Genomic DNA, 14,986 nt, shown 5'->3' with positions numbered 1-14,986 from the left:
GATTAATATTTGCTTATGGGATACTAATCCAACTAGGTGTGAGGCTCGTATATTACATGAGTTTTAAAAAAAAAGATTTAATATAAAAAATTGTAAGAATACGTATGCTTTACAATACCAGAAATATTGAAATTTGTATCACGATCTTGTGAAATCATTTCCTTCAATATTATATAATTTTGGAATTGTTAATAAAGCTTAGCTGTGAAATTGACTAACATATGTATATTATCAGAGAATTAAACAAGAGGGAAATTAAGGTTTGTATAACAATTATTCTGAGAGTTTAATATAATTAAAAATACCTTACATATATAAACTATATATTCAATTCAAGAATATTTAATTTAAGAAAAGTGAAAAGTACATAAAATGACATGTGAAAAATAAAAAGTCTATAATATCTAAGAAAATTACATGTGGCAAATGTATGAACAAAATGACACATGACAGAAATTATTTTTATTTATTAGGTTATTACTATTAAGATAAGATGCCCAAAATTTTATTAGTATTTAAAGACAAATCATTTCTTTTTCTTCTTTTTTTTTTTTTTTTGTTTTTTTTTCGAAGTTACAACCTTTTTAGAAAATTTAGATTCTCGACTATTTTTCTATTTTTGAAATACCTTTTTCTTCTTATGCCTTTCTTTTATCTCTCATCATCGTTCCTATCATCTTCTTTCAAAATCTTAATTTTCAATGAAGAATTGTGGGTTTTTTGTTATATTTATTTTATCATTTCAGTATATATACAGATAACTAATTTGAAATTTATTAACATGTTCAAAAATCTTGAATGAGTTCGAAACTCAACCCAAAAACACAAAGAAACAAATTCGAAAATCGTAAACAAGTTGAAAATTTTGAACTTAATATTTTTCGAACCTTCCGACAAAAAAAATGAAAAAAAGTTTTTCAAACTACTTTTTCCTATTTTGAACTTGTTTTTTATGGAAAAAACAGTTCAAAATTTGCAAATTTTCCAACTTCACAAAAAAATGATAGGAAAAAAGTGTTGCGGAAATATAAAGCGGTAAAAAATCTAAATTTTCTATAATTGTGACCATTTGAAAAAAAAAACATTTTTGCCTTCAAACTCTAAGACTGGACGGAGTGGATGTCGTTACCCACACTCGTTAAAGTCGCTAAGGGTACAGCACACCACCCCCTAGCATTCGCTAGGGAGGTCGCTATGATTCATTCGCCATATACGTGACGAGAAGAAAGAGAAACAAACTAACGTTGCTGATCGGAGAGAGAAAGAAATGTCTGCATCTCATTGGTTCTCAATTTTCAGGTGTATGTCTTTTTAATCAGCAATCCATTCCCATTTCAAAACTTCATTTCCAAATAAATGATTCCTACCCTCACTAGACATTTGTTTACAAATATAGTTCCATTCTCAAAACTTTGATTTCAATTAAATTGTTTTAACCCTCATTTGATAATTCCCTACAAATTTGGTCCCAAGCATCAAACATTGATTTAAAATAACCAAAAGGACCCGGCACTTAAATATTATATTTATTTTCATGTAATTGATTTATATTATATTAATTGTTGGTGATTTAAAAAAATAAATTTTGATTAATATTTGTGCATAAAATATGTTTGTGTATTAAAATAAAGTAATTTAATTAAATTAGAGAAAAGAAAATCAAAATAAAAAATAAAATGGAGTGATATGAGTGTTACCACTCCCTACCATAAGTTAAGATTAAGTGTTAAATGGAGAAAAATGAGGTGGCACTCAAAAAGCTGATGTGGCAAGGTGCTAAGAGTGTTACCACTCCCCTTTGCCTAATAGAATTTTGGTGGGGTGAATATCCTTCTATTTATAGTATTAATTTGATTTTTAAACAATACTCAATCACTAAGGTGTTATTTGTCATTTTGTAAAAAACCTCTTCAGACCTCTTATTGTTGTGTGGCGCAGCACACGCAAAACACTTTTAATCTCGCAACTGTTTGTTTTTTAGAAGTCTTCAGAGTAAAAAACTTATGCGCGTTCTGTTTGGCGCAGCACTTGTATTGCCTCTTCTGACATCTTCTTCTTTTTTCTTGCTCAATTCTTGATTATATGTTGCTGAAATCTTATTTTACATTTTTTTCGTTTTTTTTTTTTTGTTTATTCTTGTTGAATTCTTTTTTTTCTATTTTTTATATTGAATAATGATAAATTCTTGATGAAATATCTTTATTTTTGCTAAAATATCCTTATTTTTTGTTGAAATATCATTATTTTTTGTTGAAATATCATAAACTCTTGCTGAAATGTCATACATTATTAAGTTTTCGGTATTAAAAAACTATCTCGGTTTATAAAATCAGCTTATTTTAATTTTTTAATATTTACAGCAGCATGCAGATGTTAAAAAAAACAAACACGCTTCTTATTACAGTCTGCAGTCGTTTGATCCACCTCTTCTACTACAGAGGTTGCAGAGGTGGTCCGTGGAATTCATGAATTTTTGCTTCAGAAAAACAAACAGTACCTAAGGCCGGACGGAGTGGAGCGGGAAGGATGTGTAGGAGCCATTCCCGCTCGGACCGCATCGGCGGTGCGGGATAGGAGGCGCGGGGAGGAGGTGGGGGAGGGGTTGTTGTAAATCAAACTAATAGACACGCAAGGAAACCGACAAATAATATTGAGAATTATGTGTCGATTAGTTGCGAATAATAGATCCAATTATTATTATTATATTTACCAAGTTTCGTCCAAAACCAGATCAATCCTTCACGATTAGATCTGATTATAAGAAAGGAAGAAGAAGACTGTCCTGTTGTTGGACGAAAGTAAATGCAAGACAGAAAAGTAAAACCGACCTGTTGATGGTTGATCTTGAACTTCAAATAACTGCACGGATCGGACTCCTGTCCTTTAAGGTTTATACTTCGCTTCTACTGGCTGTAAGCAACAGAGTAAAACCCCAGGATTTAATGCAGATATATCGATCTTCCAACAGCACTGAAAATCGACAAACACAAAGTGAATACTCGGAAACCAGAAGAAAATCGCAGAGAGTGAGAGAGAGCTTTTGATTTTCGTGAGAGTGTCAAATGGCTCCTAGGGAGCAGTATTTATAGGTATCGAAACCCTAGAAGGCATAAAACGGGCCCCCATAGGCCGGCCCCAGAAACTCTAGGGCGACGACTTGCTCTCCAAGCAAGCTGTTTCCTGATCCTTCTAGAATGCCCCGATGACTTATCCTCCACGAAGTCAACGCCGGTCAACCATTTGACCGGATCGGTCAAACCGGCTTGACCCGAACTCGTCAAAAATAAAAGCTCCTCAGCTCCCAGCGACCGATGCGTCGTGCGAAGTGCCAAGTGCGCCTAAATCGCGCCATTTCCCGCACTCGCGGCGTCGGCTAGTGCTAGGCTAGGCTAGGCGCGCGCGTGGGCTTGACCCATTCCTTTGATCCACTAAAGCCTTTGAAGGCCTATCAAGGGAATAAGCTTATAAACTCACAAATGTTTCTTCCCCCCACCAATGTGGGATACAAAGGAAATTGCCAACTTGCAAATCCTTTATATACATAAAGTTCCAACAGGGGTTCCCGCTCTCTCTCTCTCTTCTTGTTAGTGGCTGGAATTTGTTTTTTTTTTCTTTTTTTTTTTGAGTTTGTAGGTTTTAACGAGGAAGAATGAAGAAGATGAGAAGTTTCTGGAAATGGCATATTTGGCCCCTATGTTTTGGTCTTATGGCAGAATACACCCAACTCTGAATTCTCTTCACAAAAATAGTTTTTGAAAATTACAAAATAGACACTATACTTTTATATTCCAATTATCATTAAAATCAATTAATTTTATTTAAAAAAAAGTAGTGAGGGAAGCCTTTTCCACCCATTACTTGGGTTTTAGTTGAGGGAAAGAAAAGCGAGGGAAATGGTGGTATGACCCACAAAAAGTGAGGGAAGCTTCCCTCCCACTCCCTCCGGTCTAAGTGTAGTATTTAATTATCGTTTATGATTAGATAAAAATCAAACAATATGATAGTACAGATAAAACATATAATTAGTAAGGTGCTGTTTGTTTTTTCTGAGGCAAAATGTCTGCAGTCTGCGGACCACATCTGTAGACTTCTGCAGTAGAAAAGGTGGACCAAACGTCTGCAGTCTGAAAAAAGAAGACTGTTTGTTTTTTTAACATCTGCGGGCTACTAAAATAAACTGAAATCTAAATACACTTTTTTTTTAAACTTCAAAGTGATTTTTTAATATTTTTATGACTTTGTTATAAATAATTAACGAATCTAGATCAATTTTTATGTATTATTGTATAAAAAATAAAAATAAAAATGGTATGAATTAACGAATATATTTGATAAAAACCAACAACTTTGGTTGCAAAGTTATAACTAAATATTATAATTAGTGATTAAAGAATTTGATACATAAATGGATGCAAAAAAACTTCAATTTTTTCAATTAAATCCATTAAAAACGTACCATTAATATTTTCTCGAGAAATTGATGATACTGTATTAAATAATGTTTTACAAAATTTGGCAAAAAATATAAGAATATATTATGATTTTTTTTTCATATTTATATAAACAACTTCAACGACTATTATTGTAATAAATCTTTATTTATAAATTTGTCAAAAATATCATGTTTGTATCGTCGAACGTTTTTTTTTAAGTTTTGTAATTTTTTTTTCAAATTGTTTATCATTAATAAAGTTGGAAAAAAATATAAATTAAAAAAAAACTTAAGAAAAATAAAGATATATATGTTTTTTTAGGCTAGAAGATGTTAGAAGACTCTTGTCCACATCTGCGCCAAGAAGAGGGCGCGCAGACATTTTTAGGTCTGCAGTCTTCAAAAAAACAAACAGTCTGAGAAGGCTAATGTCTGCGTGTGGTCTGCGCGGCGCAGACAGAAGAGGCCACGCAGATCTGTTGACAAAAAACAAACACTACCTAAATATTTTGATTAAGAAATACAGTTAAATAGATCGTTAAAACCAATGAACAGTTTTTTGTAATCTTTCTTTTTTTTTTTTTTTTTTTTTTTTTACTTCCTATTCATTTCGTTCAAAATTTTAACTTAAACGAGGTAGAGCAAAAAAAAAAGTTCAATGTTTTATTTCAATAATCTTTTGTTTAAACTCTCCATATTATTTAAACAAAAAATAATATGTAAATGTCAATTACTTTTCAGTTTTAACCGATTATTTTGTAAATTTGAGAATTTGAATTGTGTCTTGGTGTACAAAAGTCCTGACAATTAATGCATTATATCACATGCTTATAATTCACTCAACTCAGTTATATTAATTCCATTAAATAGCTGGAGTAATTTAGTTTTTAATTCATTAAATAGTACTTTTATGAGACTTAAATGCAATGATAATAATCATTTCTTAAAAAAAACATTTGGTTAAATTTAAATAAATAAAAGAATCATCGAATTTCCTTTTATTTTTTTCTATTTATTCACTCAATACAAAAGTTTACAAATCAAATCAAATAGGAGAAAACCTATAGAGGGATTGAATTGTTTTTTTCTTTTTTGGAATAATTCGAATCACGTGGGATTTTTGTTTACGAAAACTTTAATGCAATACTAACTTAAAAACTACACAATCTAACAACTACTTATAAAATACACAATTTAATTCTAAAAATGATCTCTAAATTGAATTCAAATATGATTCTTAATATATATTTTTCAAGATCATGAAAAAAAAAATCTATTATAAATTCCCCCAAAAATTGTCAATTCAAGATCAGGAAGTTATATTGATGTTGGATGTCAAATTTCATTTAGAAAAATCTCTTATTCTTACACTTCATAAATAGCAAAGTTTCATGTACCACTTTACTACCAACAAAACCTATATATATTCGGACCTATTTAGCCAGACAAAATTTATTCTAAAGTTTAATGATGAGTTCATATATTTCATGAGAATGTGAATGTAATTGTGGTCCAAATGAGAAATAAATAAAAGAAGGGTGGAGGGTTTGAAAATAAATAAGGTGATGGGTACATGTGGATCCATAGAAGTAGATGGGGTTTCTTTATATCTATGAACATTGCATGTGAAGCTTAAATGTCCCTCCAACTACTCTTCCATTCAACTAAACAACCCCATTGGAGGGTACTTATGTTCCTCAAATAATAAAAATCAACTTATAAATATCAGATAACCATACATCAGTAACAGTAATAACAACAAACCTCACTCATCTCATTAAAATAAAAATATGAGTAGATAGACGACAATCATGCTTCTACAATGGATAAAATGGCTGCATTACATACATGACCTTCAACATGTGCAAAACGGGAACATTCATATGAAAAGAACAACTATCGATCATTTTCTACATGTAAAATAAAAAAAAATAAAAAAAAATAAAAACATAATTTTAATAAAAACATTGGTCTAGTTCGAGTTGAATCTTAGCTTTAAGTTTTTACATAATTCAATATCATTTTCCACTCTCGAATCATATTTGACTTTCTTGGCATAAGTCAACACAATTTGTGACATCATTTATACGATCTCAATCATTATTTGAATTTTGAACTTTGAATATGAACACGATGATGATTTTTTAATGTAGGCCCAAGTAATAGAATTTTATTTTTATTTTCATTTTCATTTTATAATTTTTGAATTTGATATGCATATAATAATGAACTTGGGATATGCCAGATTGTCTATATTGATCAAGACCCTACAAAATATTTATGAAGGATCCTTATTAAATTCATGTCTTCTTCTTCCTTTTTTTATATTCCTTTTCTTAAAACTTTCGTACTTCTATTGACATATGACATATCCGTATTAATTTATTTATTCAAACTCATGATTTAAGTTATCATAACAAAAATCTGAATAAATTGTAGCCGAATAATAAAAATTACAAATTATAATTTATGAACATATAATTAGCACGTGTATGTATTGATTTATCGGGCCATCTCCTCTGCTCTTGACTGAATGCCTTTCAAAAACTCAACAAGTATACGTTGCTGATACGAACCTCCCTCCTGTTTGAAAGTTTTTTTTTTAAGTATTTATAAGTTTAATAATTTAATGATACCAATATTGATATAAAACAAGATTTTTTTTAAGAAAAAAAGTGCAAACCGTTCGAATTAGTGTCCTTTCGATTCGTTTCTTTATAACCGCATAAAGTTCATCCGGTGAGATATCGCCTTTAAAAAGAGACAAATGATTGATCAACAAATTATTCCATTCTGACTCCGGAGCTGCCATTAAAACACCAGTTAGTTGTACTGACTGTGACTGTAACTGTGACTGTGTCTTTTGTCTTTGACTGACAATGACACTGTCTGATATCGAAGGTACAAAAATAGCACCTTTGATGATTTCCTCAAGACATTGTTCGGCTTTTAAAACTTTATTGCCTGCAACAAACAATTCACGGATTAAAAACGAGTTAATTTCGTTTAAATTCAACATGAAATTTGTTATAAATGTAGAGCACCTTTCATGGCATAACTACGTTTCGAGAGGACTCTTGATGCATAAAGTTGTAAAACTTTTTGCAACATTGCTTCAAGACCTGGCTTGTCTCTATCTTCCTTTGCCTGACCCAAACAATAATTACTTCATTTGCAGATACTTTCAAGGATGAGGGCATTCACGTCTTTTGCACAGATAAAAGATCAAAAGCGGGTCCCTTTTCCACCTTTTTGGACGGAACAATGAATTGCAATTATTGTCCCACTGACATCGGTCAGAGTCACAGTCTCATTCAAATGCATGCCTAACACAGTTCAAGGTTATATGTACTGTCATGTCATGTCACGTCACGTCACGTCACGTATCAGATACCTGTCGGAGTTGTGCGTTGACTTCTGATAAAAACCCCTCGTCCAGCTGTCCTTCCTGCTCCCTTTGGTTTACTTCCTGCAATATTATAATCAAATATCAGATACTATGACAACATTCGAAAAGGGCAAAAGAGGAAGATATTGATATGGGAAGGGCAAAATAGGAAACTGTACTTTTTCCATGAGATTGAGGGCGTTAGGATCGCGGGGAGGCCAACAAATCTCTTCCACGTCATCAACTACTGGTTTTAAGATGTCCTTGAGAACATCAGTAGCCGACTCTATTTTTTCCTACAAGAAGAAGAAAACTGCTATATGTGTAAAAAAATGTAGCAAGAAATATAAAATAAAAAAACATTATTATAATTAACGATAACTAGAAAAATGTTTAAAGAAAGTATACATTGGTCTTGTGTACAACACGATCAACTATGCTCATGACAGATGAAGCCAGTTCTTCATAATCTTTCTGAAAATAAAAAATATTTTGACATTAATAAACAAAAAACAAAAGGGGTGTTCCAAAATTTCAATTTTAAAATGTTTACTTTATCATCTTCTGATTTGCAGGTGTCTGTTCTAGCTGCAAGCCGTATCCAGAAACCTTCATTGAAAGCAAGAATATTTTCTACAACAAGCTTTTGCAGCTTTTTTTTGAGGAAAAATAAATAAGTAAGAATGTTTAGAATTGATGGGAAATTTTAGTGGATAGAAAAGGGTAGATATATTATATATATGTACTTCTTGATCTGTTGCATCTTTTAACATGTCTATAAGTCTATCAACTTCCACTGTCTTTTTAAAAGCTTCCTCTGTGTCTTGATTGACTGCAAATACCAAATTTCTCCTGTTTATTATATCCAAAATAAGTGATTTAAGAATAAACAGATCCAAATCAAAGAAAAGAATAGCATGGTTATGATCCAAACTTCAATTATGTGTAGTGGGTGTTCATTTAGTCCACAAAAGAAACAATATTTGTTCATCTACAGTTCTACAGACATCATTAATCCAATATTCAATAACCCTATGTTTCTCGAAGTGTTTGTTATGATAAGATCATAAGCAGAATAGCTATTGGGAAAATTCTAGTCGTGCACAAGATTACCACAATTGATTTTATTCACGTATGATAATGTCTAAACTATATCATGGAAGTGATAAATCATCTTATCTGTCTAGAGAAATGGGGAAACGTATGAACACCTAATCAAATACAATTTCTGAATGCAGATATCATATAACTTAACAACGCAATTACACAACCATGGTGGCAGAATATAGAAACCCTAAAAATACGGAAAAAGCGAAAAGCTCAAATGAATCAAAATTACCTTCGGTTGGTTTCCGTTAGACTGGTTATTGGAAATGTGTTCATGTTCCTAGTTCGAATATGCCATCTTCCAGACGATTGAAACTTTATACAGAAAACAAAAACTGATGTTAGAAAGACAGAATTTTGCCCAATTTATGGAAGAACAATGCAGGTGGTTATCTGTTTGCAGTGTAGAAGGAGAGAAGAGGTACCAACGATATCGGGGAAGGAGAAATGGAGCGTAGGAGGGGTGGGTATGGGGAAGAAAGAAGAGCAGTAGCCATTTTTGGGGAAGGATATATCTTCAGTGAACAGCAATAAAGCAGTAGGATATCGCTGCAGTGTGGAGAAGTGTAGGCAATATTGTGATTAGGCCGGATAGAGTGTCACTAAAACCACATTTTTTAGTTTTTACCTAGCGACATCAGTGTTATTTTAAGAGAAATAGATTTATTAAGGTAATTAATTTTTTGGTTTGTTGATATCTGGATAAATATTTTTTCTTTTTGTACGTATCTAGATAACAAATTTTTTAGAAGTGATCGACCATTATGACCGGCTGTAGCAGGTTACATCTGATCATAACCAGTAATTTACCCAAACCATAGGGACCATTCGTGTAATTTACTCTTATATTTTCGGTTTGTTCACATCTGGGTAAGTATCTTTTTTTTGTACACATCTAGATAACGAACTTTTTGGGAGTGTTCACATATGACCATTATGACCAGATGTAACCTGCTACAGCCAGTCAAAATGGTCATATGTGAACACTTCCAAAAAGTTCGTTATCTATATCTGTACTAAAAAATATAGTTACCCAAATATGAACAAACCGAAAAGTTATTTATCTTAATGAGTCTATTTCACTTATTTTTATTATAAAAGTATGGTTTCTTTGCGTAGGGTGCCATACATTTCTTTTAAGTTTAATTTAAATAAAAACATCAAATTAATTTCATTAATATAAAAAAAATACATAATAAAATTAAAATAACTTAAAAAATAAAAAACACAAAGAACTTTTTAAAAAAATCACAAATAATATAACTAAAACATACTACTAAACTAAAAATAATTTAAAAAATGAAAAACATAAAAAGCTTTAAAAAAATATCACAAATAAAATAACTAAAAGATACTACATGAAGTTTTCATCCGAGAACTTATCTTCCGAGTCATTTGGGGATCCAAATTAAGATTAATGTGTTGAATCTCGTAAATGTGTTTCACAAAGTTTATGTGAAGATTGTGAAATGTTTAGTACTACGTATCAGAAGACGAAGATGACGACGTTTTCTAGTGATTTTGAAAGAAAAAGCAATAGAAATATATAAGAATTGGATTTAAGTTTGGAGAAATAAAGGTTATGAGGTTTTACTTATAAGTAAAAAAGAATATATATATATATATATATATATATATATATATATATATATATATATATATATATATATATATATATATAGAGAGAGAGAGAGAGAGAGAGAGAGAGAGAGAGAGAGAGAGAGAGAGAGAGCGGTAGAATGTTATAGTGTGTGGCGAAACCGTACCCCAAATATATATATATATATATATATATATATATATATATATATATAGAGAGAGAGAGAGAGAGAGAGAGCGGTAGAATGTTATAGTGTGTGGCGAAACCGTACCCCAAACTGCATGGTGGTGGATATGTTGCTCAACGCCACCATGACAAAAGTATGGTAGAATTGCACCCACTCCTTTGGGCTTTAGGGAGGAGGGAGTCATTCTCTTTCAACCCATTCAACCCGCTGCCACATCAACACCATATCGGCTTTTCTTTCTTCTATTTATTCCAACCCTCCCAACCCACAACACATGGAAATCTTATCTTTTCCAATGCATTTGCCACATCATTCTTTTTTATTTAATTAAATTAAAAAAATATAAAATAAAATAAAACATAATATTTGTTTTCTTTAAAAATAGAGTTTTGTTAATTTAAAACTAAAAAAATGCTAAAATAATTTGTTCTATTAAAAGGGAAAAAAACAATAAATGTTGTACATAATTTGTTTTAAAAAAAACAAATAAACTTGTAACAGCCCAAATTTCCAATAAAAAATTTCATTTTTAAATAACCAAATCATTTCCATAAGATATAAAAATTCAATCACATTTGTTTTTAAAATCCATAACATCATATAAATTATTCATAATATCAAAGTGTCCTAAATAAAACGTCAGAGAGTGCATGTCGCGCCATCACGCCGGGCTCTTGCCCTTAGATCCTGAAGTACCTGAAACAACCAACAAACTGTAAGCTAATGCTTAGTGAGTTCCCCAAAGCATACCCCACACAATCCACATAATCACATAAACCATATTAGTTATATCAGCTACATATACCACATAATCCATGCATACAAACATATAAGGATGCCCTGGAAACCCTCCAGGGTCTTACTCCGGGTGCCATGGGAACCCCCACATGGTCTTAGCCTAAGGATGCCATGGAAACCCTCCAAGGTCTTACACCCAAGTGCCTCGGGAACCCCCCGAGGTCTATATATATATATATATATATATATATATATATATATATATATATATATATATATATATATATATATATATATATATATATATATATATATATAGAGAGAGAGAGAGAGAGCGGTAGAATGTTATAGTGTGTGGCGAAACCGTACCCCAAACTGCATGGTGGTGGATATGTTGCTCAACGCCACCGTGACAAAAGTATGGTAGAATTGCACCCACTCCTTTGGGCTTTAGGGAGGAGGGAGTCCTTCTCTTTCAACACATTCAACCCGATGTCACATCAACACCATATCGCCTTTTCTTTCTTCTATTTATTCCAACCCTCCCAACCCACAACACATGGAAATCTTATATTTTCCAATGCATTTGCCACATCATTCTTTTTTATTTAATTAAATTAAAAAAATATAAAATAAAATAAAACATAATATTTGTTTTCTTTAAAAATAGAGTTTTGTTAATTTAAAACTAAAAAAATGCTAAAATAATTTGTTCTATTAAAAGGGAAAAAAAACAATAAATGTTGTACATAATTTGTTTTAAATAAAAACAAATAAACTTGTAACAGCCCAAATTTCCAATAAAAAATTTCATTTTTAAATAACCAAATCATTTACATAAGATATAAAAGTTCAATCACATTTGTTTTCAAAATCCATAACATCATATAAATTATTCATAATATCAAAGTGTCCTAAATAAAACGCCAGAGAGTGCATGCCGCGCCATCACGCCGGGCTCTTGCCCTTAGATCCTGAAGTACCTGAAACAACCAACAAACTGTAAGCTAATGCTTAGTGAGTTCCCCAGAGCATACCCCACACAATCCACATAATCACATAAACCATATTAGTTATATCAGCTACATATACCACATAATCCATGCATACAAACATATAAGGATGCCCTGGAAACCCTCCAGGGTCTTACTCCGGGTGCCATGGGAACCCCCACATGGTCTTAGCCTAAGGATGCCATGGAAACCCTCCAAGGTCTTACACCCAAGTGCCTCGGGAACCTCCCGAGGTCTTTACTAAGGATGTCATGGAAACCTTCCAAGGTCTTACACCCCCAAGTGCCTTGGGAACCCCCTCGAGGTCTTTACTAAGGATGCCATGGAAACCCTCCAAGGTCTTACACCCAAGTGCCTCGGGAACCCCCGAGGTCTTTCATGCAAGTATCACAAGTACAACTAGCATATCACATAGCAAATAATGGATCAGCCTTGGTGCCTTCGACCCATTGGTATGGTGAGGAGACTCACCTCTCAAGGAATGTTGAACCGGTAAGATCAAATCCCAACTCACAGCTCCAAACTCAACTGCCTACAGCCACCATGCGACTAACATCATCAAAATCCCAAAATACCAAAGATACCCTTAAAGTCAAACTTGGTCGACCATGGTCAAAGTCAAAGTCAACAGTCAAGGTCAACAGTCCATGTTGACCCAACTCGTCGAGTGCACTTGCTAACTCATCAAGTTCCTTCAGTTCTCAAAAGACCAGGGAGAAACCCTAGTCAACTCGTCGAGTTGACAGGGCAACTCGTCGAGTTCGCATAGTGTCCAGAGGATCGGGGAAACCCGAGTCATCTCGCCAAGTTGGCAGGGCAACTCGTCGAGTTTTCCTAGTCTTAACACATTCAGCCACTTTTCTAGCGAGTCCAAAGCCCCAAACTATAGATCTGATCTCCAAGGGTGAAGATACCACGTAAAGTTGCTAACTTTACCTCCATACATGGTATCAAGAGGCTAAAACACTAAAACAAAGCTTGTTAAGGGACTTGGAGCATGAAGGAGGGCCAAGACTTGATAACGTTGGCAACTTTAAGTCCACAAAGGCCATGAGATGTCCAGATCTGAAGCCATATCTTCATAACATGCTCAAATCCAAGAATGGTCCCAAAATAGGCTAATAATGGCCATAAACTTTCAAGGGAAGAGATCTAGCAAAAGAAAGGTCAAGGTATCGATTTTATACCTTAATATAGCTGCCACAACAGAGAAATCCCCGGATCTACAGCCTCTCCCTTCAACTATGCACCACTAACTTCAACTCCTTCAAGAAAACACCAAGGAACACACTCTTTTAACTCACACACACTCAGATATGGGAGATGACACACGATTTAGGGTTTCTCTGGACTGAGGGGACGCTGAGGGAGGCTAACAATGAGGCTTAAGGCCTTTAAATAGGGTGCAAACCCTAAAAATTAGGGTTTTCCTTTCCAGCGTCTACTCGTCGAGTTGAGTCCTTAATCCGCGTCCAAATAAATCCCTACACGACGAGTTGGAGCTCCCCAACTGATCGAGTTCCAGCCCAAACCCTAAAATATTGAGAACTAAATAATACCTGGACCAAGCGTTACAAAATAAACATAGAAAATGACATATCTTGCATCGAATGAAAAAGAATAATCTGACGAAGCAATTATGCAATTGGCTATTCATCTCAATATGCATGTAGAAGAGTGGGTTGGTGAACCCGTTAAATACAATAAATTTATCCCACTAAAACCCGCATGTGAAGGAAACATGAGCCGGCGGTACCGCCACTAAATTCCTAAACCGTCGGCGAACCCAACAACGATTTTGTCTGCCCTTATGAGTGATATTATATTTACTTTTTTTTTGAACGACAGATGCATTAAAAAACATTAGCAAGAGGCTAGCACAAAGTTACAAATTACAAGCATGAAATGGAGAAATACACCAATCAAACCAACAAATAAACTTAAACGGAGATCTATATTTGATCCAATTACATGCAACTAATTGGATATCATCCGCCGCCTTTAAAGGAGAGCATTTCCTATAATTAAAAACCGAAGCATTCCTAGCTTTCCAAATGATCCACATCACGGAGTAGAATAAAACCAACTTGAGATTTTTTTTTCTTTTTTTTACCTTGCACCGAAGCATTCAAGACCGCCAATAACTCTCTTTGACAAGATGGAATAGAAGAAAATAAGCCACTCCAAGAAAAAAAACCAACTCCATATCTGAACCGAAAATGAGCAATTGAAAAAAACATGCTCAACAGATTCCACCTCCAGACCACATAAAGAACAAATTGTGGAGCTAAGCGCAACACCTCTCACAACAAGGTTACAGGAAACCGGAATTTTGTTGCAAAGCAACCTCCAAACAAAGCAATTAATTTTAATGGGCACCCAACTCACCCAATAAAAGTCACGCATGAAGTTATCCACCTCCATATTGCTCGCCATCAAGCCTCTTAGAGACCGAACATAAAACAACCCCGAAGGGTCCACCTTCCAAGCCCACGAATACAAGGTATAAGACATGATATTG

General features: G+C 33.3%; 1 protein-coding gene across 1 annotated transcript; it reads right to left on the bottom strand.

Moving 5' to 3' along the window:
- Positions 1-6,801: 6,801 nt before the first annotated feature.
- On the bottom strand, positions 6,802-9,513 carry LOC145112702 (uncharacterized). Its single transcript, XM_079048838.1, has 11 exons — positions 9,353-9,513; positions 9,160-9,242; positions 8,567-8,672; positions 8,374-8,472; positions 8,229-8,294; positions 8,000-8,116; positions 7,827-7,901; positions 7,477-7,579; positions 7,349-7,396; positions 7,116-7,237; positions 6,802-7,015 (listed from the first exon to the last, which is right to left on the bottom strand). The coding sequence occupies exons 1-11, from the start codon at positions 9,422-9,424 to the stop codon at positions 6,935-6,937; spliced, it is 972 nt and encodes a 323-aa protein (XP_078904964.1). The 5' UTR covers positions 9,425-9,513; the 3' UTR covers positions 6,802-6,934.
- Positions 9,514-14,986: the final 5,473 nt, after the last annotated feature.

The sequence above is a fragment of the Lactuca virosa genome, chromosome 5, assembly GCF_052849685.1.
Source record: "Lactuca virosa cultivar CGN04683 chromosome 5, Lactuca_virosa_CGN04683_v6, whole genome shotgun sequence".
NCBI classification, from domain to species: Eukaryota; Viridiplantae; Streptophyta; class Magnoliopsida; order Asterales; family Asteraceae; genus Lactuca; species Lactuca virosa.
The sequence above is the reverse complement of the archived record's forward strand: the minus strand, read 5'-3'. Positions and strand labels throughout refer to the sequence as shown.

What these genes read in the sequence shown, in the direction of transcription:
- LOC145112702 (XM_079048838.1), bottom strand. Translation starts at nt 9,424, where the DNA reads ATGGCTACTGCTCTTCTTTCTTCCCCATACCCACCCCTCCTACGCTCC. An exon ending in CCCTCAATCTCATGGAAAAA is followed by an intron (nt 7,902 to 7,999) that starts GTACAGTTTCCT and finishes ATAATATTGCAG; the next exon opens with GAAGTAAACCAAAGGGAGCA. An exon ending in ACGTAGTTATGCCATGAAAG is followed by an intron (nt 7,397 to 7,476) that starts GTGCTCTACATT and finishes TGTTTGTTGCAG; the next exon opens with GCAATAAAGTTTTAAAAGCC.